Source organism: Erythrolamprus reginae, chromosome 1 (assembly GCF_031021105.1).
Source record: "Erythrolamprus reginae isolate rEryReg1 chromosome 1, rEryReg1.hap1, whole genome shotgun sequence".
Taxonomy (NCBI): Eukaryota; Metazoa; Chordata; class Lepidosauria; order Squamata; family Dipsadidae; genus Erythrolamprus; species Erythrolamprus reginae.
Genome location: NC_091950.1, coordinates 266803752 through 266829646, shown reverse-complemented (window position 1 = coordinate 266829646; position 25895 = coordinate 266803752). Strand labels below are relative to the sequence as shown.

Genomic DNA, 25895 nt, shown 5'->3' with positions numbered 1-25895 from the left:
TATGCTTATTAATACTGAACTAGATGTGACAAAACTCAAATTGATTTTCCATTGAGTCACTGAGATTAGTGGGTAACTATCCTCTTGAAAAATACTGAAATGAGGACTGATCACCAACTAACAACCTCAAATCATTCTAGATAACGGGGGTTTTTTTGGGTATAAAAGCCTCCCATGATGGAATACCCATGGCTTCAAGAGGCAGGTTGTTCCACTGCGTAATAGTTATCACAATCAGGAAATACTTATTTTGAGTTTGGATCTTTCAGCTAAGCTTCTATCCATTGGTTCATGTTCTACCCTTGAGCACTAGAGAATAAATTCACACCAATTTCCCTATGATAGAGATCCCCAACCCCCAGTTTGTGGACCGGCACTGGCCATGCATGGCATGCCAGCAACTGGACCGCATAAAGAAGTGAAGCCCCATCCGAAGGATGCCAGCAGCACACAAAACCATGCCCCTCCTGGTCCATGGAAAGGACCATTGAACTTACCTGAACGGTCTTCTCGATGCACTGCAAGGAGAGTCCAAGATGGGTAATTCTACAGTCTGATTGGTCGGGACTGAGTTTAATTTAAATATTAGGCAGGCACCGCCCCCTTAGCCCTCCAGTCTAAATGAAACGAAGGAGCAGTAAAGCTAACACAATTTATTGAACAATTCAAGGTAACTAGTAAAGATAATAAAAACACACACAACCTTCCAACAGTAGCCCCGGTCCCAAATTTGGGCGGGTTTGGACTCTCTTTGCAGTGCATCGAGAAGACCGTTCAGGTAAGTTCAACGGTCCTTCTCCAATGCACTTGCAAGGAGAGTCCAAGATGGGATATACCCAAGATATAATCAAAGGGAGGGAGAAGGCTGGACTGGGGGCTCCGAAAAGGAACACACCCGCTGCAATACCCTCCACCCAAAGGCTGCTTCCGTGGAAGCAAAGGAGTCAATCCGATAATGTCTGACAAATGTGGATGGAGCCGCCCAAGAGGCCGCCCTACAAATGTCCTCTAGCGAAGCCTGAGTCCTCCAGGCCGCTGTAGTGGCCGTACTGCGTGTAGAATGTCCAGTTATTCCGTGTGGTACAGGGGATCCTTTAGTCTTGTAAGCCTCAGCAATGCACTCCCGCAACCAGCGGCTGATGGTCTGAGAAGAGACTTTAGTGCCTAAGGATCTAGATGCAAAGGAAACAAACAAAGCCTCTGATGCCCTGAACTCCTAAGTCCTGCGGATATAAATTTTCAGGGCTCTTCTCACATCGAGCTTATGCCACCTCAGCTCTGAAGAATGAGTCCCATGGGCACAGAAGTCCGGTAGCACTATTTCCTGTGCCCTGTGAAAGGTAGAGTTGATTTTTGGAAGAAAGGCTGGATCAAGTCTTAAGACCACTCTATCAGGGTGAAACCTGCACAGGTCCTCCCTGGTGGAGAAAGCTGCAATCTCAGAGACCCTCCTGGCAGATGTGATCGCCACCAAGAAGGCAGTCTTGAGAGTCAACATTCTCAGCGGTACATGGCGAAACGGAGGACCAGTTAAAGCGTGTAACACCAAAGACAAATCCCAGGAAGGGAACCGATGTATCGTTGGTGGCCTGATGTTGGCGGCCCCTTTTAAGAAGTCCCTGATCCAAGGATGTCTGGTGAGGGGGCGGTAACTGTCTCCTCCTATTATTGTGGATAAGGCGGCCACATGCCGGCGTAACGTGTTTGGTGCTAGTCCTTTTTCTAGGCCTGCCTGCAGAAAGCTTAGAACCATGAGAGGGGAGGCCCTCTGAGGCTCCACCTCCCTTTCCTCACAGAACTTACAAAAGGAGGCCCAAGTCGCTTGATAAATCCTCCTTGTCGAAGGCCTGCGGGCAGCCTGAATCGTATCAATGACTCTGTCTGGCACACTCTGGCGTTTCAGATGTTCCCGCTCAATCGCCACACGGTCAGCTGCCACCACTGAGGCTCTGGATGTGATATTGAGCCCTGGGAAAGGGAAATCCGGTGGTCCAGGATTCTCCAGTGAGGCGACACTGACAGTTGCATCAGGTCCGCAAACCAAATGCGGCGAGGCCAGTATGGGGCCAGCAACAGCACCTCCGCTCTCTGCTCCAGAATCTTTCGCATTACCTTGGAAATGATGGAGATCGGTGGAAATGCATACAAAAGCCCCTGTGGCCACTGAAGTCGAAGAGCGTTCACCCCCTCCGCTCCTGGGGCCGGGAAGCGGGAGAAGAAGCGTGGGAGCTGAGAGTTGCTCTGAGTAGCAAACAGGTCTAGGACTGGTCCCCCAAACCTCTGAACAATGTCCAGAAAAACTTTGGGATCCAGCTGCCACTCCCCTGGGTCCAAGGTCTCCCGGCTGAGCCAGTCCGCGCACACATTCTCCACTCCCGAGATGTGCTCTGCCGACAGGGAAGCCAGATTGGCCTCCACCCACCTGAGCAGGGGCTCCGACTCCCTCATCAGTCTCCGAGACCGTGTCCCCCCCGTCTGTTGATGTGAGACCGGGTGGAGACATTGTCGGTCCGAACGAGGACATGATGACCCCTCTCCAAGTCTGCGAAGCTGAGGAGGCCAAGGAAACCGCCCTCAACTCCAGAAAATTGATGTTGACATCCCACAGGTCCGATGGTTCCCATAGGCCCTGGGCCAATTGTGAGGAAAGATGAGCTCCCCACCCAGTCAAGCTGGCGTCTGGCGTCACCGTAAGAAGGTATCGTTCCAGAAAAAGGGAACCCTTTGCCAGAGCTGGGGAAACCCACCACTGTAGGGATCTTTGGACCCTCGCGTCAAGATGCACCCGTTGGTGAGTGGCTGGACTTCTTCCTCTGGAATGGCAAGAGGAACCACTGGAGAGGCCGTAAGTGATACCTGGCCCATGGAGTGATATCGATACATGAAACCAGCCCATGGAGTGATATCGATACATGAAACCGAGCAGCTTGGATAGGAAGGAGAGTTTGGGGTATTGTTGAGATGCCAAGTCCCGAACGAGCCCCCTGATGGTGGACTGTCTCTCCTGGGACAGGAAAACAAGGCCCCTCCTGGAATCTATGATTGTTCCCAGGTGAGCAAGGCGTGTCGTGGGAGTTAAGTGGCTTTTGTCGAAATTGACCGAAAAGCCATGATCTTGGAGCGTCTGGATCGTTAGATGCAAGTCCTGATATGCAAGGTCTCTTGTCCTGGACAGAATCACGATGTCGTCCAGATAGGCCATCAGGCGCACCGATTGATGCCTGAGACTGGCCGTGAGGACATCCAGCAGTTTCGTGAAAGTTCTTGGGGCTGATGAAAGCCCGAATGGCATGGCCCTGTACTGGAAATGGGCCCCACCCAGACTGAACCGTAGAAATTGTCTGTGATGGGGAAAAATGGGGACATGGAGGTAGGCCTCCTTCAGGTCTATGGATGTCATATAGTCCCCCTGCCTGATAGCTGCCAGAATAGACTTGAGAGAATGCATTTTGAACCTTCTGTACTTGACATAAAGGTTCAATCTCCGAAGGTTCAGTATGAGACGGACCCCTCCTGATGACTTCGGGACCAGGAAGATTGCTGAGTAGAACCCCATACCCTGCTGGGGCAGAGGGACCTCCTCGATGGCCCCTATTTCCAATAGGTGAGACACCTCTCGGTATAGAAGCCTCTTCCTGTGAATGTCCAAGGGAGTGCGACAAGGAAGAAACCGGCAAGGTGGAGGGCGAATGAACTCGATCCTCAGTCCTTCCGATACCGTGGCAGCCGCCCAAATGTCCGAGGATGTGTTCTTCCAGATGTCTGAAAAATGTATCAGCTTGCCGCCCAAGAGGATATCCACTGGAAAGTCATTTGGTCTTTCGAAATCCCCTGTTGGAGCCTCTGAAGGGGCGGCGGCCTTGAAAGGACCTGTTGCGATCAGACTGCACTGTCCTGTCTGATCGAAAGGAACCCTGGCCAAAGGATCCTGGAAAGTAGGGCCTCAACCCTTGATTATTGGTCGAGGCGGAGTCAGTTCGAAAGGGCTGTCTCCATTGATAGGGATTAAAGTGCCTCCCCTGCTTCTTACTAGAGCTAGGCATTACTTTTTTCTTGTCCCTGTCCTCCACTAATACATCGTCTAAGACTTCCCCGAAAAGTTTCTTGCCCTTGAACAGTGAAGAGGCAAGGGCCCATTTGGATTTTACATCGACCTGCCAATTCCGTAACCAAATGAGCCTGCGGGAAGCGATTGACGACTCCATTGCCCTAGACGTGAACTTAGCCGCATTAACTGTGGCGTCTGCGGAAAATTCTGTGGCCGCCAACAACTTGTTCAGGTCCTGGCAAAGCCTTGCATCTTGTGGATCGACTCTGGATTGGATCTCTTGTATCCAGAGGATCGTAGCTCTATTAAAGAAAGAGGCCGCAGAAGCAGCCCTTACTGCCCAAGCCGCCATTTGATGAGCCCTACGAACGACATTGTCTGCCCTTTTGTCCTCAGCCCTTAATCCCTCCTGAGACTACGAAGGGACAAGGGCATTCGAGACCAAGCTGGTCACCGGCTTGTCCACCGTAGGTAGCTCCAGGAGATCCTCCATGGCCTGGTCAAAGGTGTAAAAGCGTTTGTCCAGGTTAGATGGGCCCTGGGCTGTCGCGGGGCTCTCCCATGGGCTGTCTCCAGAAACAAGTGGGAAGATGGCACATTAACAGTCTCCTGCTTTGGAAACACAAACAGGCCCCCTGTAGGCTGACCCAGCACCGAAGGAGCCCCTTGACCTCCCTCTCCAGCCTGGTCAATGGTTATTTTCGCCTTATTCAGCAAAACCCTGAAGAGGGAGGACTTGAACAGACCGGGCAACGTGGGTTGTTCTGGTGGCTGGTCATCACCGGACAACTTATCCTCAGCCTCACTAAATTCATCCCTGGAAAAGACATCTTCATCCCTGGACTCCAGCATGGATTGAGTGGCCGGAGCTATCCAGGGGTCTCTGAATCTCGGTGGAGCAGGACCTGCTGGTAACTGCTGCTGCTGAGCCGCACTAGCCTGCCCCTGAGTGTATGCGCTGACAATTAGGTCCTGCAGGGCCTGGGGCATACTCTGCCAGGCGTCCTGTGCAGTGCGCAAGCCAGCAGCCGTTGGGGTGAAGGTAGCTGCTTGTGTCTGTACACATTGTGGAATGATAGGCTGTGGAGCTGTGAAGGTGGTAGGCCACGCTGCTTGTCTTCCCAATGCAAAGGCCTCTGGCCTAGAAGAGGTGGAGGATTGGAAGGGCCTCTCCGGAGACCAATCCCTCTCTGAGGCCGAGCCTACAACCCCTGGTGTGAATATGGGGGAGACTGGCGAGGGGATGGCACCGAGAGGCTGAACAGCTGAGGCAGAAGATCTTTGAGAGGCCTCTAACTGTTTCTCAAGCGCTTTTATGCGCTTCTCAGCTTCTCTGAGAGAAGCTCCCTGGGAAGGCTTGGACTTGGGAGCCCTCTCCTTGGGAGTACTGGGCCTGTTGGCATTGGCCTCCTCCCTGGCCTGGATTGCTTGATCTGCCATGGCCCAAAAATAACTCACAATTATCAATATGCCGAAGGAAAAAAAGACGCCTCAGCTCGCAAACCACCGACAAGAGACACAATGACAGAGGCTGAATTGCGCCTGCGTGTCTCTAAGCAGTATTACTGCCTGCTCCAACCTGAGCCAATGAGGGAATCCCCCCTTCACAGCTCTGAGAGGCGGCAGCATGACGAAAATAATTCCGGCCTGCTGCTATGGCAACCTCTGATACATTTAGGCGCGAAGCAGCTCCCTCGGCCGGTCTCGGTTTAAAAATGGCCGCCGGGCCGTTGCCCCGGCAACCCTGGATACATTCGGGCGCGATATGAGCAGCCCGGTCTGTTTCAGCCTCCCAACATGGCCGCCGGGCCGTTGCTATGGGAACGGGCGGGAAGCCAAGCTCTCCCGCCCTCCGACTGTCTCTCGATCCCTGCGGCTCTCATCTGAGGCCTCGCCGACGCCGATCCTCTCGGAGGCTCTCAGCTGACAGTCGGGGGGGGGGCGTCCAGTGTAAAGCCCCTCACGAAGGCCCCTGTCCGAAGTGACAACCGGCCCTGTCACCTATTCTCCACGGGAGGGGCGGACCCCCCCGAGGCGTCAGTCACCCCCTCGGCTACCAGGCGCCACCACGGAGGCAGACAGCCCGGGAGCTCTCTCTGCCTCCCACAGGTACTTTCAGTAATGTGGGGAGAATCGCAGAGGAGCAGCAGCTGACAGGGCAAACCCTCTGGAGGTTTAAACCCCGGCTGCCCGAGGAAATCCTTTCCCCCTGCTGCACCTGAAAGACAAAAAGAAAGAGAGAGAAAAATATTAGTAGTAAATTTTATTAATAAACATCAATATTAACAAAAACATAAGAAGAGAGCAAACTCAAAGTCCCTTTACTGCGACTGAGTTTTTAGACTGGAGGGCTAAGGGGGCGGTGCCTGACTAATATTTAAATTAAACTCAGTCCCGACCAATCAGACTGTAGAATTACCTATCTTGGACTCTCCTTGCAAGTGCATTCGAGAAAATGCCTCCCCACGGAATCGATCCATGGTGCCCAAAAAGTTGGGGACCACTGCCCTATGACAATCCCCTGAAGCATCAGAAAATTGCTTATCATGTCTCCCCTTGGTCTTTTCTTCTCCAGGCTGAGTATGCTTGTATTTCTTCATAGGATTTAACCTCCAGGCTACTTGTAACTTAAAGGAGAAAGTAGCTATTTTATACCTATGTAAGTTTAAAACTTATGGGATGCCACTGTATTTTCTACTTCACCACTATTACAGCTAAGCATAAAATACACACAGATTGCTGCAGAAAGAAGACTTGTTATTTGTCGGTAAAATTGGTTCATATAATGCAATTAACAAAAAATCTGTATACTTGTCAATAGCCAAGAAGTAATGAAACACACAGTATTTTCAAATCTAGGGTTGTGTTATTTCCTATTGAAAGTACAGTGGTACCTCTACTTAAGAACTTAATTCGTTCTGTGACCAGGTTCTTAAGTAGAAACGTTTGTAAGTAGAAGCAATTTTTCCCACAGGGATCAATGTAAAAGCAAATAATGCGTGCAAGCCCATTAGGAAAGAAATAAAAGCTCGGAATTTGGGTGGGAGGAGAAGGAGGAAGAAGAGGAGGAGGAGAGTCGCTGCCAAAGGAAGAAGATGAGGTGAGGGGAATCAAAAAAATCCAAAACTTTAAGGCTTAAAAAAAAAGAGGGACTCTGAGGTGGCGAAGAGAAGCACATACACCCGGTGCGAGGCTACCTCCCATACACTGCACCAGAAAGAAAAACCCAGGCGAGTGAGAGGGGGGACCTCCCACTCCTTTGACCAAAAGACAGGGGCTGCTGCTGCTGCTGCTACCTGCTTCCTCTTCTTTCCCATGCTGAAGGGCTCCCCTCTTCTCTCGCCCACTCGCTTTGTAGCCGGCGCCTTTTCTTCACTGTGGTGACTCCTCAGTTTGGCTGAAGCCTAGTTGATCCAGCCGGGGGAAAGTGTCCCCTTTTGCCTTTCCGCACCCAGACGCTCCAGGAGGCAACCTTGTGCCAGGTGTATGGGAGGCAGCACGAGGGAGTCACCACAGCGAAGTGGTTTATTCCCTCTCCAAGCGCCCAGAGAAAGGAAAATGCTCCATTCACTCTGGACTGCAAAAGCCTCCTTAAGCGCCACCGAAAGGCTCCTCTGGCAGCCCAGAAAAGCCCGAGATGGCCAGGATTAAAGGGGGAATGGCAGGAAACTGGACGGGACTTCATATCGCTCTCAAATTTCCTGGGAAATTTTTCCGGGCTCGGGTTCCTAAGTGGTTTTTTAAGAAGAGGCAAAATGGTTCTTAAGAAGAGGCATTCTTAAGTAGAGGTACCACCGTACTACAGCAATAGCTTTGTGCATTGCAATGTAACTGTTAAGGGCAAAGGTTTTTTATTAGTAAAAAGAACACTTGCTTTTTCCTTTTTCTATTGTCAAAAGTCCATAGCAAATAGCAAAACAAAACAAAAATTGATTTATGTCTTTCTCATATTTTCAAGGCAATGGGGAAAACAAACAGTGTGGGTTTGTACTTGGAATTTTAAAATTAGAAATCCTTCATTTCTTCTTTCTTGCTTGTCTACTCAAATCAACCCTCTAACTCTTGACAATCACTCCTGTAAGCAGAAGTTAATCTACTCTGCTATTATTTTGGCCTTTTTAACAACTAGCTGTTCCTGGCTGCAAATCTGAAGATAACTACTAAACAAAATACTGCAGGTATGCTATTCTGAAAACTGTTTTTCTATTGATAATTATGAGTCAAAATAATTCCGTAAAAGATGATCAAGAACAACACTAACAAGTAGTTCCATGGAAAAAGAAATGACAGGACAGTTAAGCCTTCAGTTAAGACTCTGCCCTCTTTCTACTGCAAGCTATCCCCTCCAAGAGAGGTTTGGCAAGAGAAACAACATTTGAGCTAACTTTACACATGACTGTCATTTCTTTAATAAACGTGAGCATCCCAGGGACAGTAGCTTTTTTAAAAGAGATAGAAACATAGAAAAATGATACATAAATAAATATTCCAATAACTCCCCAAACCAATGTAGAACTGCATGTCCTTTGAAATTGAATACTAAAGTGTTGTGATTCCGTCTGAGGCCCCTCAGGGAACGGCTGATCCTCTGCCGGCTTCCTGCTCAGAGGGGGAGGATGAGGAACAGGAGGTTCAGGCAGACGGGGAGGAGGAATCTCAGGCTGAGGGAGAGGGAGGACAGCCAGAGTCCCCCGAGAGGGAGCTCTCCCCAGCAAGCAGCCTGGATTCCTTAGATGAAAATGCACAAGCAATAATCGATCTCCGGCAGAGAAGAGCAACACAACGAAGGGGACAATTAGCCAGGTACTTTCAGCACTAAAGAGGCAACAGCTGGTTTTGGGTGTGGTGCTCTCTGGAAAGGCTGAAAAGGCAGACCTACCCTTCCTGGCTTGTGGAGTATTATCTTTGGGAGTCCTGGGACCTGGCTGTGATCTTTGGCGTCTTGGAATTCTGGTTTGTGACTTTGAATACTGAAACCTTGGGGGGAAAAGGTGTGGGTCTTATTCTCTACAGTGGTGGGTGTGCCAGCAAGAAGTCTGCTGTATTGTCTGGCCATCAGGACTCTGCTGTGAAGTCTCATAGCCTGCCTGTTGGGAAGAACAGGTTTTTCTCTGTGTTTATTTTTCAAACTATAAAGTGCTTTTGATTTTACCAGCGTGTCTGGCTGCTTTTTCCAGTTGGTGTTGAAGTCTGGGGGCACCCAGACAGAACACTAAAGTAAATTACTATTTACTTTAATTAATACTGCCATATAAAAAAGTTGATTTCAATTACATTTCTGATGCAAATTTATGGTAAGAGTTTCAGAGATTTAGAACATAAATATTGTACTCTTTGTCTCTACAGTTGAAGAATTGGTTCCTTATTTGTGAATAGTTCAACCGAATCACTTGCTGGTTATAATGCATGAGCAACTAATACACGAGTTCTGCATATTTATTTTTTCAATGGTCGAATAAAAAAATATTGTTCAAGAGAGAAAATAGATTTCAGTAAGCATCATATATACATATAAATTCAAGATTCAAAGTAGTTACCTATGATGTATTACTAAGATTAAATAAATGAATTAAAAATTAGGAAACATTTAGCTACTAACACATAATCTACAAAACTCATATAAGGGAATTAAAAACAGGAAAATAAATGGCATTTAATAAACATATCCTCAGTGACAGTGTCTATGTCTCCACCCCAGCCCTTTATCTACTGGAATATTGTGACTAATTTCAGGTGATAGTCAAAGACACACATGGGAGCCATAAGTAGGAAATGATGTCTCACCCTCTTTTAACATGCACTGATATAAAAGGGCAAGCCTTCTATCTTCTGTTTGTGCCACCATTTTGATGCTGTTCACCATTACTGTGGCTGAATTAACTAGAGTGGGAGAAGGAGGGAGGGATAGAGAGAGATGATACCAACATTGTTAGCTGAAATTAGTATGTATGCGTGGTTTAATTGGCGTGTATAAAAGGATTGACTGGGAGTGTGCCAGGTGCAAACTAAATTGGAAATTACTTCCAGTAATTTTCCAACATGTCTAAAATGTTGCATTTACAGAGCTTCTGCTGCTTAAAACTATTTCCAGTTCTGATTCCAATGGCCTATTTACCTGGGAAAGTCCAAGCCAAAGTTCTCCTGCTTCCAGGTGCAAAGTCCTTTTAGTGGCACAGTTTTGAATGTCTAAATAAAACCTAGTTTTTGCCACACATTTTCCAGCAATAGTTATTTGAAAAATTTCCAGTGTAATAAACTCAGAAGTTTACTCTTCAAGTTTTATAATTTGGGAATCATGCATAAATTGCTACAGTCTTATTCTTTTAAAACAACATTACTTATTTTATGTTATTAAAGTTGTAATGTTTAATAAGGTTAAACATTACCCTATTAAATGCAATTGCTTCAGTTACATCAATTTAAACAATGGGGTGTAAGCCCATGTCTCTTCATCACTCCGCGGACTGCACTGGCTGCCAATTGGTTTCCGGACCCAATTCAAAGTGTTGGTTATGACCTATAAAGCCCTACATGGCATAGGACCAGATTACATGCGGGACCGCCTTCTGCCGCATGAATCCCAGAGCCTGGTCAGGTCCCATAGAGTTGGCCTTCTCCAGGTCCCGTCAACCAAACAATATTGTTTGGTAGGTCCTTGGGGAAAGAGCCTTCTCTGTGGGTGCCCCGGCCCTCTGGAATCAACTCCCCCCAGAGATTTGCACTGCCCCCACCCTCCTTGCCTTTCGTAAGAACTTGAAAACGTACCTATGTCGGCAGGCTTGGGGTCACTAGACCACAGACTCTGCACAGTAAATGTATTGAATGTGACAGTATGGATGTGACTGTTCATTTTTAACTGTCTAGTTTTTAGACAATTTTTAAAAGTAATTATTCTATTAATTGGCTTAGAAATGTTTTATATTGTATCTCTTAGTGAAATGTTATGAGCCGCCCCGAGTCCACAGAGGGGCAGCCTATAAGTCCAATTAATAAAACAAAAAAATAAATATCTAGGATTTTTAGCATGAATTGCAGGAAAGAGTCTAAAATTATTTTCTCCAAAAAACAAAACAAAAACCAACCAACAAAACCTTCATGAGAATTAAATGCAATCATGGAAAATCAATGTTATTTTTACTGAAGGACTCTGTGATATGAGAAGGTATCTCACAAAACATTTGTTGACCCTTCTAGAAACAATGGTCATGAAAAAGAAGGTGTCTGTAATATGGCAAATGATTTAACTTTACTAAATAAGAGGTCAAAGCAATGGAAACTGCAGTTAATGTTTCCAAATGTAAAACAATGCACTTGGGGAAAAGGAATCCTCAATCTGTGTATTAGCAGTTCTTTGTTAGCAAAAACTTCAGAAGAGAAGGGTTTAGGGGTAGTGATTTATGACAGTCTCAAAATGGGTGAACAGTGTGGTCAGGCAGTAGGGAAAGCAAATAGAATGCTTGGCTGCATAGCTAGAGGTATAACAAGCAGGAAGAGGGAGATTGTGATCCTGCTGTATAGAGCGCTAGTGTGACATTTGGAATACTGTGTTCAGTTTTGCAGACCTCACTTACAAAAAGATATTGATAAAATTGAACGGGTCCAAAGATGGGCTACAAAAATGGAGGAAGGCCTTAAGCATAAAACTTATCAGGAAAGACTTAATGAACTCAATCTGTATAGTCTGGAAGACAGTAGGGAAAGAGGAGTCATTATCAAAACATTTAAATATTTTAAAGGGTTAAATAAGGTTCAGGAGGGAAGTGTTTTTAATAGGAAAGTGAACACAAGAACAAGGGGGCACAATCTGAGGTTAGTTGGGGAAAAGATCAGAAGCAACGTGAAAAAATATTGTTTTACTGAAAGAGGAGTAGTTGCTTGGAACAAACTTCCAGCAGATGTGGTTGGTAAATCCACAGTAAACTGAATTTAAACATGCCTGATATAAACATATATCCATCTTAAGATAAAATACAGGAAATAGTATAAGGGCAGACTAGATGGATCATGGGATCTTTTTCTACAGTCAATCAATTATGTTTCTATGTAAAAAGGGGGGGGGAACAGTGAGAGTATTCTGAACGAACTCAAGAAGAAACTATTCATGGAATCTCATTTGGAAGGAAAATTGTAGCGGCCTAATCTGTATTCCCCAAAAATCAATCCACTGGAGGGACTACTTTTGGTCATTTAAATTGCCATCCATTAACATCTTGATTGCCACCTCAGGAGGAGGCGAAAGTGAAACACTTCACCCATCTGAGAATCCCAATGTCAACATGACCATTTGTAGGAGCAGCAATTCATGACAATTTTACAGTAAAGCTGCAACTTACATAAACCTAAGAGAACCTGGGCCTCAAGATTACCTACCGTGTTTCCCCGATAGTAAGGCAGTGTCTTACTATCTTTTTACCCCCAAAAGCCCCACTGTGTCTTACTTTGGGGGTATGTCTTACATTGTCCCGGGCACCGGGGCCGGCTCGTCTTCGGGCGCGGGGAGCTGCCGGAAAGGAGGCGGGCGCCGACCTCGACGTTCGGCGGGTTGCAGGGAGCATCCCCTCGCCGCTCCCGGCAATGTTTCTCGGCAGGGGAGGCCAACTCCGCGGCGACACGGACGCTCGGCTGGCTGGCTAAAGGCAGGTCAAGGGGTGGATGGACAGTCAAAAAGGGTGAGCGGCCGCCGCTGTGCCCTCCTTCGCCCGCCTCCTTTCCGGCAGCTCCCTGCGCGCCCCTCGCCTTCGCTCGCCGCGGCGCCACCGCCTCTTCCCCTGCCGAGGCTCAGCTGCAAGCGGCCAGCGAGGCCGCTCGGCTCCGAGGCGAGCGGAAAGGAGGCGGGCAAAGGAGGGCGCAGCTTCGGCCGCTCGCCTCGGAGCCGAGCGGCCTCGCTGGCCGCTTGCAGCTGAGCCTCGGCAGGGGAAGAGGCGGTGGCGCCGCGGCGAGCGAAGGCGAGGGGCGCGCAGGGAGCTGCCGGAAAGGAGGCTGGTGAAGGAGGGCGCAGCTCCGGCCGCTCGCCTCGGAGCCACTCGGCCTCGCTGGCCGCTTGCAGCTGAGCCTCGGCAGGGGAAGCGGCCAGCAAGGCCGATCGGCTCTGAGGTGAGCGGCCGGAGCTGCGCCCTCCTTCACCAGCCTCCTTTCCGGCAGATCCCTGCGCGCCCCTCGCCTTCGCTCGCCGCGGCGCCACCGCCTCTTCCCCTGCCGAGGCTCAGCTGCAAGCGGCCAGCGAGGCCGCTCGGCTCCGAGGCGAGCGGAAAGGAGGCGGGCAAAGGAGGGCGCAGCTTCGGCCGCTCGCCTCGGAGCCGATCGGCCTCGCTGGCCGCTTGCAGCTGAGCCTCGGCAGGGGAAGAGGCGGTGGCGCCGCGGCGAGCGAAGGCGAGGGGCGCGCGGGGAGCTTGGAAGCAATGTCATCGCCCCCCCGCAATACCGTTTACTACCGTGTTTCCCCGAAAGTAAGATATATGCCTTACTTTCGGGGTATGGCTTATATAAGCCGACCCCCCTGAAACCCCCCATATGTCTTACAATCGGGGGGGTCTTACTATCGGGGAAACACGGTAATGACAGCAAATGTGAGATGGCATTGCATATATATTTGGTATCACTGGGCTTTCTGCAGATGATACTCAATTCTGACTAGACTCTTCCTGCCAGTTTAACCATTTGTTAACCAAAAATCATATCCACTCTATATTCATACTGATATTGATGGGATCAATTTTAAGCATGCTTTATACTACAGCCTTATTTTAATATCAAGTGTAATTACTTTTGCTGAGTACCTCTTCTTAAAAGTAATCAAATTAAGTCCAAACTCCTCAAAAGTCAGATGACTTTTTTAAAATCCTTCTTCTGGTACCTCAATTTCTGTCCAAACAGAATTAAAACAATTGGAAGTAACAGAAGTGGCAGGGCTTTCATAGGTTTCTGCACACTAGCTACAAAAATAGCACACGGATAGTTCATGAGAATGGCCAGGAACCATGTACCCAAAGGGATGCCTACATCTTGAAACCCTGCCCAACTTCAGTTCATTTGCTCAAATTTCCCTTTGGACAGTGTGCCCACTGGCATCGGTACTGGGTGCACCAAAAAGACAACACCTGCCACCGTATGCTGGCCATGCTCTGCAAAGCAGGACAAGTTGTCCTGCCAAAAAAACTATTCTGGGAAGAATTTTCCTTTAAGGCTGCTTCACCTTTGCTAGCCTACCTATGTCAATGGTAATAATATTTGGGACTGAGGGAAGAGCGCCAACACAAGGCCTTCCTTAGTAAGCCACACTGCTTATTACAAAGCACATGCTTGTGTGCTTCACAGTCCTGCACTCCGAGGAATGAAGGGCCTTGCGGTAGACCATCAAATGAAATCCTCCTTTGACCGTGTCCCGATGTGACATCCAACATGTCTGTACTTGAGCCTCAGCTAGCCACAGGTTTTTATTTTAACTAGAAAACAGATTGTGTTACTATTATTACTTCTTTCAGATTCCATCACCTGAGGGTTGGGGGAAGGAGTGGGAAGGCAAAAATACTCAGGTTATTTTAGTTGTTTACTATTCAATCCTATTCAGTTCAATTGGGAAGCGCATAAGGGACCACAGCTCTAAAATATCAGCAGCTGGCACCCTTGCAGGGAAAAAAAGTTTGTTGAATTTCTACTAATTTCAGAACCTTAACATTGGGTAAGCTAGGCCAATTAAGGTTTAACCAGTCATGGGTTCCAGAGGGTATGGGCCTCTCTTTACAGTGGTAGCGAAAACAGAGCTGCGTGTGACTGGCAGATGGGCATGTGCGCCTTTTCTGCCCATGTGCATAAACTTAATCTCGCGCCAACACATACATGCCCGTCTGCCTGCTGGACGCGCACCCCGCCTGTCACCAGGAGCGCACCAGGAGCACCGGTGACAGAGAACCCTTGCCTGGGTTTAACCATAAATAATGGTAGCAATGTATAGAATAAAAGCATGCAGAAAAAATTCTATTTTTTCTGCATGCTTTTATTCTATACATTTTTTGTTAATTCTAACAAAACAAAGAGGCCCGTGAAAGAAATTACAAATAAGGAAATTAGGAAGACCCCAGAATTTTTCTTATTAGGTATTACTGATATTAAATATAAAAAAGAAATATACTATTTAATAATTCATATATTAGTAGCAGCAAGAATAGCATTTGCACAAAAATGGAAAGAAAAGGAAATTCCAAAAGATGAAGAGGTTTTTACGAAGATTATGGAATGTGCAGAATTGGATATGATGACGAGACGGTTATATAAGCAAGTGGAAACTGAATTTTATAAAATTTGGGAAAAAGTTTATAAATGGTGGAATTCCAAAAAGGACTATTAAAGATAATAAAATAAAGTATGGAATAATTAAATGTACAACATTGAATATAACATAGTAATATTTGATGAATAAGTCTATTTTTATTAATTGAGTTTAACTACTTTAACTGTAACTACATAATGAACAGAAAATATTTGAAAGTTTAGATTTTTATATTAGTATTGTATACAAAGAGATATTTCATTGATAAGTCTACTTTTCTGTATTGATTTAAAATAGTCTTTTATTTCTGTATTAAGACGACTTCTATAATAAGAGGAGCAATGGAAGCTCCTATACATGTTAAATGTTGTTTGTTTTGTTTGTCTCATATTTTAAAAAATCAATAAAAAATATTTATTTGACAAAACAAAGAGGCTCATTGTGGCCAATGTTTTATGTCTCACAGTTGTAGCTTTAGTTTTAGGGGTGAGCTGCTGAAGGTTTGCAAGGGTTCGGGAGAACCTCGAGCTAAGATTCTGCGCAGTTCAGAGAACCCCCACATCCCATTCCTGACTGGCCCTGCCCACCCCACTCTGACCCTCCCAGGAGTCCACACACACAGCCCATTTTGGATGCAGGTAAGTGCCGGGTGCATGAGGAGGCTCAGGGAGAGTGAAAAACAGGCCTAGTGGATGTTTGGGAAGGCTGGAAATGGGCTCAGAGGCCCTCGGAGACTGGGGAGGCCAGAGAGCCTCTAGAGGCTGTTTTTTCCCTCCCACAGGCTTGAGGAAAGCCTCCGGAACCTGGGAAGGGCAAAAATGCCCCCACCACCAAGGTGCAGGAGGCCAACTAGGCCACTCCTACCCTGACCCCACCCGTCCAGCAACCAGGTAGAGAACCCCTTGTTAAAAATTTTGAAGCCCATCCCTGTTTAGGTTTATTGGCTGAATGGTACATGCATGGAAGAGATCAGAGCAGTATTTCTCAGCCTCAGCAACTTTAAGACATATGGGCTTCAATTGTCAGAAGTCCCCAGCCAGCATGGAAAACACTGGGTTAAATAAATGTATTCATGCAGCTGGGAAAGCCAGTAATAATGAACCAATCTGGTCTTCTCTGACCTCATCATAGCCATCTTGGTGAGTGCCTAAAAGAGGTTGGCTTCAAGCCCCTCTCACCCAACCCTAACAGTTTTCGGAGAGGTAACAATAATCTGATTCAGGTACTATTTTTGAAATCTGTTTTCTAAAAAAGACCGTTAGGGCCATTCTTTAAATGCCTGCCTTTTTCTAACACAGTGTTTCCCAATCTTGGCAACTTGGAGATATCTGGACTTCAACTCCCAGAATTCTCCAGCCACCATTCGCTGGCTGGGGAATTCTGGGAGTTGAACTCCAAATATCTTCAAGTTGCCAAGGTTGGGAAACACTGTTCTAACACACATAAAAACAGGAGCAGTTTTCAATCGCCAGGTATTATTCCAGGAAGAAGGAAGATGTATAACCTTTTAAATAAGGAGGGCAGGGTAACGGAATAAAGGAGAACAGATCGATGAATAGGATAAAAACAGGTGCATAACAGGATATTGTTTTTTGATTGATTGAATAAAAATGTATAAATATGCATGTTATTGACATAATAATAATAATAATAATAATAATAATAATAATAATAATAATAAAAAAAAATTAGATTTGTATGCCGCCTCTCTCCAAAGACTCGGGGTGGCTCACAACGATAATAACAATGTTATAAGGTATTTGTGTTGACATAAAAAATGGAAATTGTGGATATATATATTTCTTTTAAAAAAAACCTTTTAAATAAACATTTAATTGTAAATTATTAAGAGGCCACCGCTTCAAGAAAACCAACAAGCCCATTCTAGAAGACAGCATTTTAGGTGGCGATTTAAAACTCAAAATTCAGTTTTTGCTCTCCGAGGTCAAACTAAACCAGAACCCACAATGCCCTACCCTTTCTTCTGAGAAGACCACAAATGGAGAAAGTTCCCAGTAACCCACTTTGAGTCATGTGGTAAAACCATTTCAGCTCAGGGGGTATACTCAACTATTTAAAGCAATCACGTTTTTGCCAACAATGAATCTTTTTCTGGGGCACGCTCTTTCATTACTGCCTATTCCTATTTACTTTAATGACTACTGTTTCTTTAAGGACAGCCTTATGGCACAGAATTAACATCCCCAATGTAAAAATAGACCTTGGCTTCCAAAAGGGCACCACCTCAAGTTTCTAAAACTGTACAACCTAAATTACATTGGCCTGCTTAAGTTAACATTTTCAAGTTCCCCCCTCCCTGCAAACCTTCTCACTAAAAGGCATCGATAGGTCAATGAGAGCAAGGGTGGTAGCACACCACTGTCTCAGCTCTGCCAGTCATCAAGAAGTATGATCAATGCTATCTCGCTATTACGTCGCAGTCTAAACCCGAAAGGGAACCAGATAATCCATTTCCTCTGGATTACCATTTCCCTAAAATTTGATGAAAAATGTTGAGGGTTGTTATGGTCAACAGTGAAAATTGTCCATGGCTATTGGATCATTCAAGAAAGGCAGGACTATCCCCTCTGACAAGAAAGCTATCACTATTGTTCATTCTCATATTGTTCTCTATAGCATTGGCCTCCAACCTTTTTGGCCCCAGATACCAATGCCATGAAGTTTTTCTGTAAAACATGGCTTTTCCAGTAAACCTGGAGCCGGTGAATGGCTCCATTTTATCCCAGCCATATGGATGAACATTTATAGTTGTGTTATTGTTTTTAACTGTTGTTTTTATATTGTTGAATGGATGTATGTTTGTGAATGAAGGGTTTTATAATTGTTTTTATAATTTTATACTGCTGTTTTTATTGTTTATATTGCTGTTAACCATTCAGAGCCCGTATGGAGTTGGGTGGCACACAAGTCACAGAAACAAACAATGGTTTTGTGTGCTGCCTGCATCCTATGGATGAGGCTTCACTTTTTTGTACGGACCAGTTGTTGGAATGCCACAGACCGATGCTAGTCCATGGACCGGGAATTAGGGATCCCTGCTCTAAAGAAACTGAGCTATTGGCTAGCTAGAATATTCATCAAAACAGCCTTGCAAGTGATCCTGCAGCTGCTCCTTCTCCAACAAGGACTGAGTCACTTTTGGCTAGGGCCACAAGATGCTTGGTGGCGCAGTGGTTAGAGTGCAGTACTACAAGCTGTTTCTGCTGATTGCTGGCTGTAGTTCACCAGTTCAAATCTCACCAGGCTCAAGGTTGACCCAGATTGTTGGGGGCAATATGCTGACTCTGTAAACAGCTTAGAGAGGGCTGTAAAGCACTGTGAAGCAGTATATAAGTCCAAGTGCTATTGCTATCTGAGGACACAATAAAATGAGAGAAATAGTTATATTTAATTTATTTATTTATTTATTGGATTTGTATGCCGCCCCTCTCTGGAGACTCGGAGCGGCTAACAGTAATAATAAAACAATGTACAATAATAATCCAATAAATACTAAAAATGATTAAAAACCCATTAATATAAAAAAACCAAACATACATACAGACATACCATACATGAAATTGTAAAGGCCTAGGGGGAAAGAGCATCTCAATTCCCCCATGCCTGGCGGCAGAAGTGGGTTTTAAGTAGCTTACGAAAGGCAAGGAGGGTAGGGGCAATTCTAATCTCTGGGGGGAGTTGGTTCCAGAGGGCCAGGGCCTCCACAGAGAAGGCTCTTCCCCTGGGTCCTGCCAAGCGGCATTGTTTAGTTGACGGGACCCGGAGAAGACCCACTCTGTGGGACCTAACTGGTCGCTGGGATTCACCACCATATAATCTTTATATGGAGTTTTTTCTTAATCATTGGCTTTTTCTAATGCAATTCTAGGAATCCTTCAAGTGTTCCATCTGCCTGGAACTCCTTGGAAATCCAAGAAGCAATCCAAACATTGCCCAAGTGACTAGTAGAGTCCAAATAGACCTGTCAGTAAAGCTGCTGCCACATCTCCAACACACTAAGCCAAAATGCACTGGACTGCAAGCTTCACCATGCTGGTTTGGCCTGTAAAACTTGCTGTGCTGGTCTCTGCATCAGTTTCTCATCTACAGTTTGCTTCCCATTATCTTTGTCTCCTCAGCCTCTGCTCAAATGAGTTACAGTCCACTTCCAGGTCAGCTCTTCCAGCACTCTCAACTCTTTCTCTTTTCATTCTGCCACCCTCCAAACCTCCAACAAAAATCACAATCGCAATTCCAAACCCTCTACAAACATTCGGCACTTTTGGACACCATCTGACGAAGGGATTTTGAGGAGTGTCAAAATACACTAGAAAAAGAATCTCGGTGTCTTCTATTTAAAGTAGTATTAATAAATTTGTTTTTAGGTACGTTAGATGGTTGTGAGTTCAGAACGTGACATCTGGAAAGGAATTAATTTAAATGCATGTGAACAGGTTTGTTTAAGCATTCCCTGAGCTAAAATACAATGTGTAAGGTGAATCTACAGATTGAATCCTTGTGTGTTCGCATGTGGGTCATAGGTAAGCAGAAGCAGGCATTTATTTATAGAAGGCTTAAGAATTTCCTATAAGGTTTCTCTAGAGTTTGAGTCAAAGGTACACTTAAATTGGATGTATTCTGCATATACCAGGGATATTATAAGAGTCTCTAGGGACATGCAGAAGAGTCCTCTTCCCTTTCTACCCAACGAGTAACAAACTGACTCTCTCACATTTTAAAGAAAAGGCCAAGTTATGCAAAATGATCTTGTTCTCGATGGTCCTGATTTATCATGCAGATCTTCTTCTGAAAAATGTCCCAACTTCTAGCGCATGAAATGTAGCCCAGCAAGCACCAGTCATCAAAAAGAAAAAGTAGATAAGAAGACATTGCCTTTCCTGCTCTCAGTGAAATCCACTCCACATAATTATTCTCAACATGCAGTGTTTCTCCACTATGTTTCAACCTCTTACCTATCTTTTCATCAGCCTTCAGGAGGCAAAGAAAGAACTGAAATTTAGCTGGTTTGCAAAACAAGCTCACCTTATTGTAAAATGAAGAAGCAAGCCCCACACCTCCATGCAGCTAAATAATTTATTTATTTATTGACCATCCAACATGCAAAACCTGACTTTAGGCAGCCCATAATGGGGTAGAAACATAAAAACAAAGGAACTTAAAAACAAACAAACAAAGCACAACAAACATCTAATATAACTACGGATAACCATCACATCTTCCTTTTAAAGTTTTTTCTTTTCTGAACTGGTTGAGTTAAAGCCTTGGCTCAATGCCTAAGATAAGAATCAGGTTGTCAGGGCTTTATGGAAAGTTTAATAGAGTCAGGGCCATCTGAATCTTGGGGGAATGCTGTTCCATAGAACAGGTGCTACAAAAGGGAAAGCATACTCCTGGGTCTTGCCAGGTTACCTTGTTTTGAAGAAGAAACTAAAGCATGACTAGTTTGCTGGATCTCATGGGGCAATTTGAGTTAATGGGGAACAGATGGTCCAAGAAATAAGCTGGCTCTATGCCATTTAGTGCTTTATAGACAATAGTAAGCATCTTGAATTGTACCTGGAAACTTACTGTGAGCCAAAGTGATGGTGCTACATGAGTATAACAAAGTGCATCCATATCTATTTGGGGCTGCTGCATTTTGGACCAGTTGCAGCTTTTAGATGCTCTTCAAGGGCAGCCCCTTGCATTCCAACAGTCTAACTGACAGGTGACCAAGTCATGAATTACTGTGAGTTTGAAACCCACAGGCCAGCAATGGGCATAATTAGCACACAAAATATACCTAGGAAAAGAAATTCTTGGCCACAGATGCCATTTGTTTTTTTAGTACATATTCTAAGCCAATGGCCTAGAAGGGCATTTAGAGAGAACTTTTTTTCAGGGCTGATGGGTGACTGAGATTTTTTTTTTCTGTAACAGGGGACTGATTCAAAAGAGAGAACTCAACGAATACAAATCACCAGGGCCAGACGGACTTCACCCCAAAGTCCTAAAAGAATTGGCAGACACCATAGCGGAACCACTCCTCCTCATCTACCAAATATCCTGGATCACTGGAGACCTACCGGAAGACTGGAAGCGAGCTGACGTAGTCCCCATCCACAAAAAAGGCAAAAAGACTGACCCAGGTAACTACAGACCAATCAGTCTGACCTCTATACCTGGAAAAATACTGGAGAAAATAATAAAAAAACAACTTACCCACTTCCTAGAAACAAACAAGATCATATCCAATAGCCAGCACGGATTCATCAGAAACAAATCATGCCAAACCAATCTCATATCATTTTTCAACACCATAACCAAGTCAGTTGACCAACGCAACTCAGTGGACCTCATATACTTGGACTTCAGTAAGGCTTTCGATAAAGTCGACCACAATCTCCTAATCCACAAACTAGAAAAAAATGGAGTAGACTACTACACATGTAGATGGATAAACAGTTGGCTGACCAACCGCACCCGAGTTGTCCTCAACGGCACCAAATCCACATGGAAAAAAGTAGACAGTGGAGTACCACAGGGCTCTGTCCTGGGTCCTGTACTCTTTAACATCTTCATCAACGACCTGGACGAGGGAATAAAAGGGGAACTAATAAAATTTGCAGATGACACCAAGCTGGCGGGGGTAGCCAACACCCTTGAGGACAGGCTCAGAGTACAAGAAGACCTAGACAGACTATCACAGTGGGCCCATACCAACAAAATGAGGTTCAACACCGACAAATGCAGAGTCCTCCACCTCGGCAAAAAGAACCCTAGACATACATACAGCCTGGGAGATACCCCACTCAGCAGTAGTGACTGCGAAAGAGATCTTGGAGTCTTGGTGGACAATCAACTAAACATGAGTCAGCAATGTGCAGCAGCAGCCAAAAAAGCCAACTCAATCCTAAGCTGCATCAACAGAGGAATACGCTCCAAGACCAGGGAAGTACTAATACTACTCTACTATGCCCTGGTCAGACCCCACCTGGAGTACTGCATCCAATTTTGGTCACCTCACTACAAAAAAGACATCGAAACTCTGGAGAAGGTGCAAAAAAGAGCAACCAAAATGATTAGGGGACTCGAAACCAAGACTTACGAAGAGAGATTGAGAGAACTGGGCATGGACAGCCTAGAAAAAAGAAGGTCTAGAGGGGACATGATAGCAGTTTACAGATACTTGAGGGGTTGCCACGGTGAGGAGGGGGTCTCTTTATTCCCCAGGGCACCAGAGGGCCGGACGAGGAACAATGGTTGGAAGCTGACCAAGGAGAGATTCAACCTGGAAATAAGGAAGAACTTCCTGACGGTCAGAGCGATCAACCAATGGAACTGCCTGCCAGGGGAGGTGGTGAACTCCCCAACTCTGGACACCTTCAAGAGGAGATTGGACTTCCATTTGGCTGGGGTGCTGTAGGGTTTCCTGCTCAGGCAGGGGGTTGGACTCGATGACCTAACGGTCCCTTTCAACTCTATTAATAAATAAATAAATAAATAAAAATAAAATAAAAGAAATTGGGTTGGAGAGAAAGCTTGGAGGGGGGGAGGGAACCCTGAATATTTTCCACAATAATTGTCATATGGAAAACTTTATGCTACTATAAAACTTTTTTTAGTTAAAATGCACTACTGAACAACATCACTTTAAAAATAGTATATTTTATCCTGCTCCTTGAGCGGTCTATAAATTGAATTATTCCAGAAAGGTACAGGAAAAGAAAGCAAATATTTGACTATAATGTTTGGTTAGAGCTAGATTAAATAAAATCTCCCTCAAGATGAGTTCACTTCATACAATAGGTATGTCCATAGTTTTCTCAGAAACAACAATGAAGTGGTTTGTCACTCTAAATTTTCCCCATTATAATTTTATAAAGAATACAGAATTAAAATTTAACACTGACCATATTTTATCATTACATCTATACAGCAAATAGTTAAGCCAGTTCCAATTGGATGGGGTCAAAATGAATAAGAGAAAGCATTTCAGTAGAATACTACAGAGAGCGATCTCTTTCAAATTTTAAGTATTAGAAATAATGATAATGCTGGACTGAGAGTCTCTTTGGATTGAATATAAATGAAACTAGATGGAAAAATAAGTAATTTTCTACTATAAACTTATCCTAGTCACTAGGACCTAGTGTGTGAGAAAGTTTTTCAATTACAAAACAACTTAAGGAGGATAGGAAAAAAATTCTTGGAAATAAGTCATCACTAAAATTCTTTCTGCATTTAGCAACCTTCAGGGTTGGAATAGAATTCCTGGAAATGATTTTTTACTAGTACAAGTCCAATCATTTGTAATAAAACCAACATTATTTCAGTTAATTCCCCCCCCCCCCCCAAAAAAAAAATAATTATGTACATTCAAGTCAGGAATGGACAGTCAATTCCAGACCAGATTAATATATATTCAATTTTAAGTCATATTGTTTTTACTGTATTTTTAGACTTAGAAAAGTCATACTGTACTTAAAATGACATTACAGTATATACATTTTGTTTCTAAAATACATGTCCTTATAAAAGACACTTTGTATCACTAAATTGTACACTAAATTTAGAAAAAGGTGAACTGAATGTTCCAATTAACATAGGAATCTTTAGGAAGTGAAGTATAAACACTTTAGCATCATTAATGACAGTACTTATACACAAGACAAAGTGTGTAAAATCTGATTCTAAAACCTTAAGAGTTGTTGTCTAAATGGAAATTATGTCTTCATGCCAATCATATAACTGTCCCTGTTTTTTTTAATCAGTGAGAGACCTGATGAAGCCAGTTCTAAATGTGTTCATTCTAGCCCACAGAGCACAATTAAAATCAACTTTAGCTTTCACCACAATACAGTGATAGCTTTCTTCCTTCCCTTTAGAGGCAATTTACCAGGCTGCGGGTGGGGGAAGGACGGACGACCTGTGTAGGCAAGTTTATGGTTATACTAACTAGAAAGAAGCTGTTACTGCGGTTGTCTTTCCAGTATTGCAAGAAATGGCTTCAGTTTTCTTGATAAAATTATAATACAGTACTAAAAAGAGCTGTAACTAATTTGTATGAGGCGGATCCTTTCACTGAATGAATTGGTCTAAAAACATTAATGAAAAGTTTTAAGGTGCAGAAAGCATTTTTCCCCAATGGGTGACAATTTTTTTCTTTTAAAAATCAATGCTTCTACAGTCGAAACAAAAAATTAGAATATTGTGCAATTGCTCATTTATTTCAGAAATGCAATTTAAAAGGTGAAACTAATATATGAGAGATGCTCATAACATGCAAGGCAAGATAGTTCAAGCCATGATTTGTCATAAATGTGATGGTTATGGGGTATAGTTCATGAAAACCCCAAATCCACCATCTCAGAAAATTAGATTACATGTGATCATATTATAATATTATGAGTATCTCTCATATATTAAGTTTCATCTTTTAAGTCAACTGCATTAGTGAAATAAATGAACATTTGCACGATATTCTAATTTTTTGAGTTTCACCTGTATCACATCAGAAATTTTCCTGTCCCGAAATTAGCTTAGTATGACCTGGCAAAGGCCACACCTGAAATGGGATAAGCATTAAGCAATTCCTTGTTTATTATCACATACTTTTTGCTACCCATCTCACTGAATACTCTGGACATTGTACACAATTAAAAAAAACCAAATAGTGATGATAGTTGTTGATGATGCACTGTTTCTATCTATCTATCTGTCTGTCTGTCTGTCTGTCTGTCTGTCTATCTATCTATCTATCTATCTATCTATCTATCTATCTATCTATTCATTCATTCAAATTTTTAATGCCACCCTTCACCTTAGACTCAGGGTAGCTTACAACATGTTAGCAATAGCACTTTTTAACAGAGCCAGCATATTGCCCCCACAATCCAGGTCCTCATTTTACCCACCTCGTAAGGATGGAAGGCTGAGTCAACCTTGAGCTGGTGATGAGATTTGAACCCCTGACCTGCAAATCTAGCAGTCTATTATCTAGCCAGGTAATGAAATGTCTGCATAAAACAACCAAGTTCAGAAAGCAACACGGATCCCATGATCCAAATACAACAGCTTTAAATGTAAAAAGTGCATTATGCTTTAGGGAGAGTCTAGCCCAGGTACAGCAGATTTATACAAGGCAACTGGATTTGGGTGGGGGGCAGAAGTAATGTGCCCGGTTCATTTTCTCTTATCGTGTAGGGATTATAAATGATCAGTTAGCCATTTTGAGTGGATCTGAGAGACTTCAGAAAGTTGCATTGTCATATGTGGCATTTCAGCGACTCATTCAGATCATATTCTTAAATTTTAAAAAGCTCAAGGATGAATCGAAAAATCTGCATGTTAATCAATAAGTTACCAAACTGAGACTAGGCTCCAAAGGGAGGGGGGTATGGTTGTTGTTAAAACTCCCATTTAAAGAATATCTTTTTAAAAAATCAATCATTCTGAACTCCAATAGCCAAATATGATGTATTTTTCACATGTTTGATATTAGCTTTATTAAGTTACATAGGACAAGAAACAGCACTTTAATTCAACCTGTTGCACACTTATTCTGTTCAAGTCAATTCA

The 25895-nt window shown here is 44.2% G+C and overlaps 1 protein-coding gene across 3 annotated transcripts in view; it reads right to left on the bottom strand.

Moving 5' to 3' along the window:
- RNF144A (ring finger protein 144A) overlaps positions 1–25895 on the bottom strand; it is a 100287-nt gene that overhangs the window by 28265 nt on the left and 46127 nt on the right. The window contains exon 1 of one of the 3 annotated variants that reach the window (XM_070732951.1): positions 9833–9922. The exons of the other annotated variants lie outside the window; for them this stretch is intronic. Coding sequence (XP_070589052.1) covers positions 9833–9911 — 79 coding nt within the window. The 5' untranslated portion in view covers positions 9912–9922. Of the gene's footprint in view, positions 1–9832; positions 9923–25895 lie in introns of those variants that run through there. 3 annotated transcript variants of the gene reach the window in all.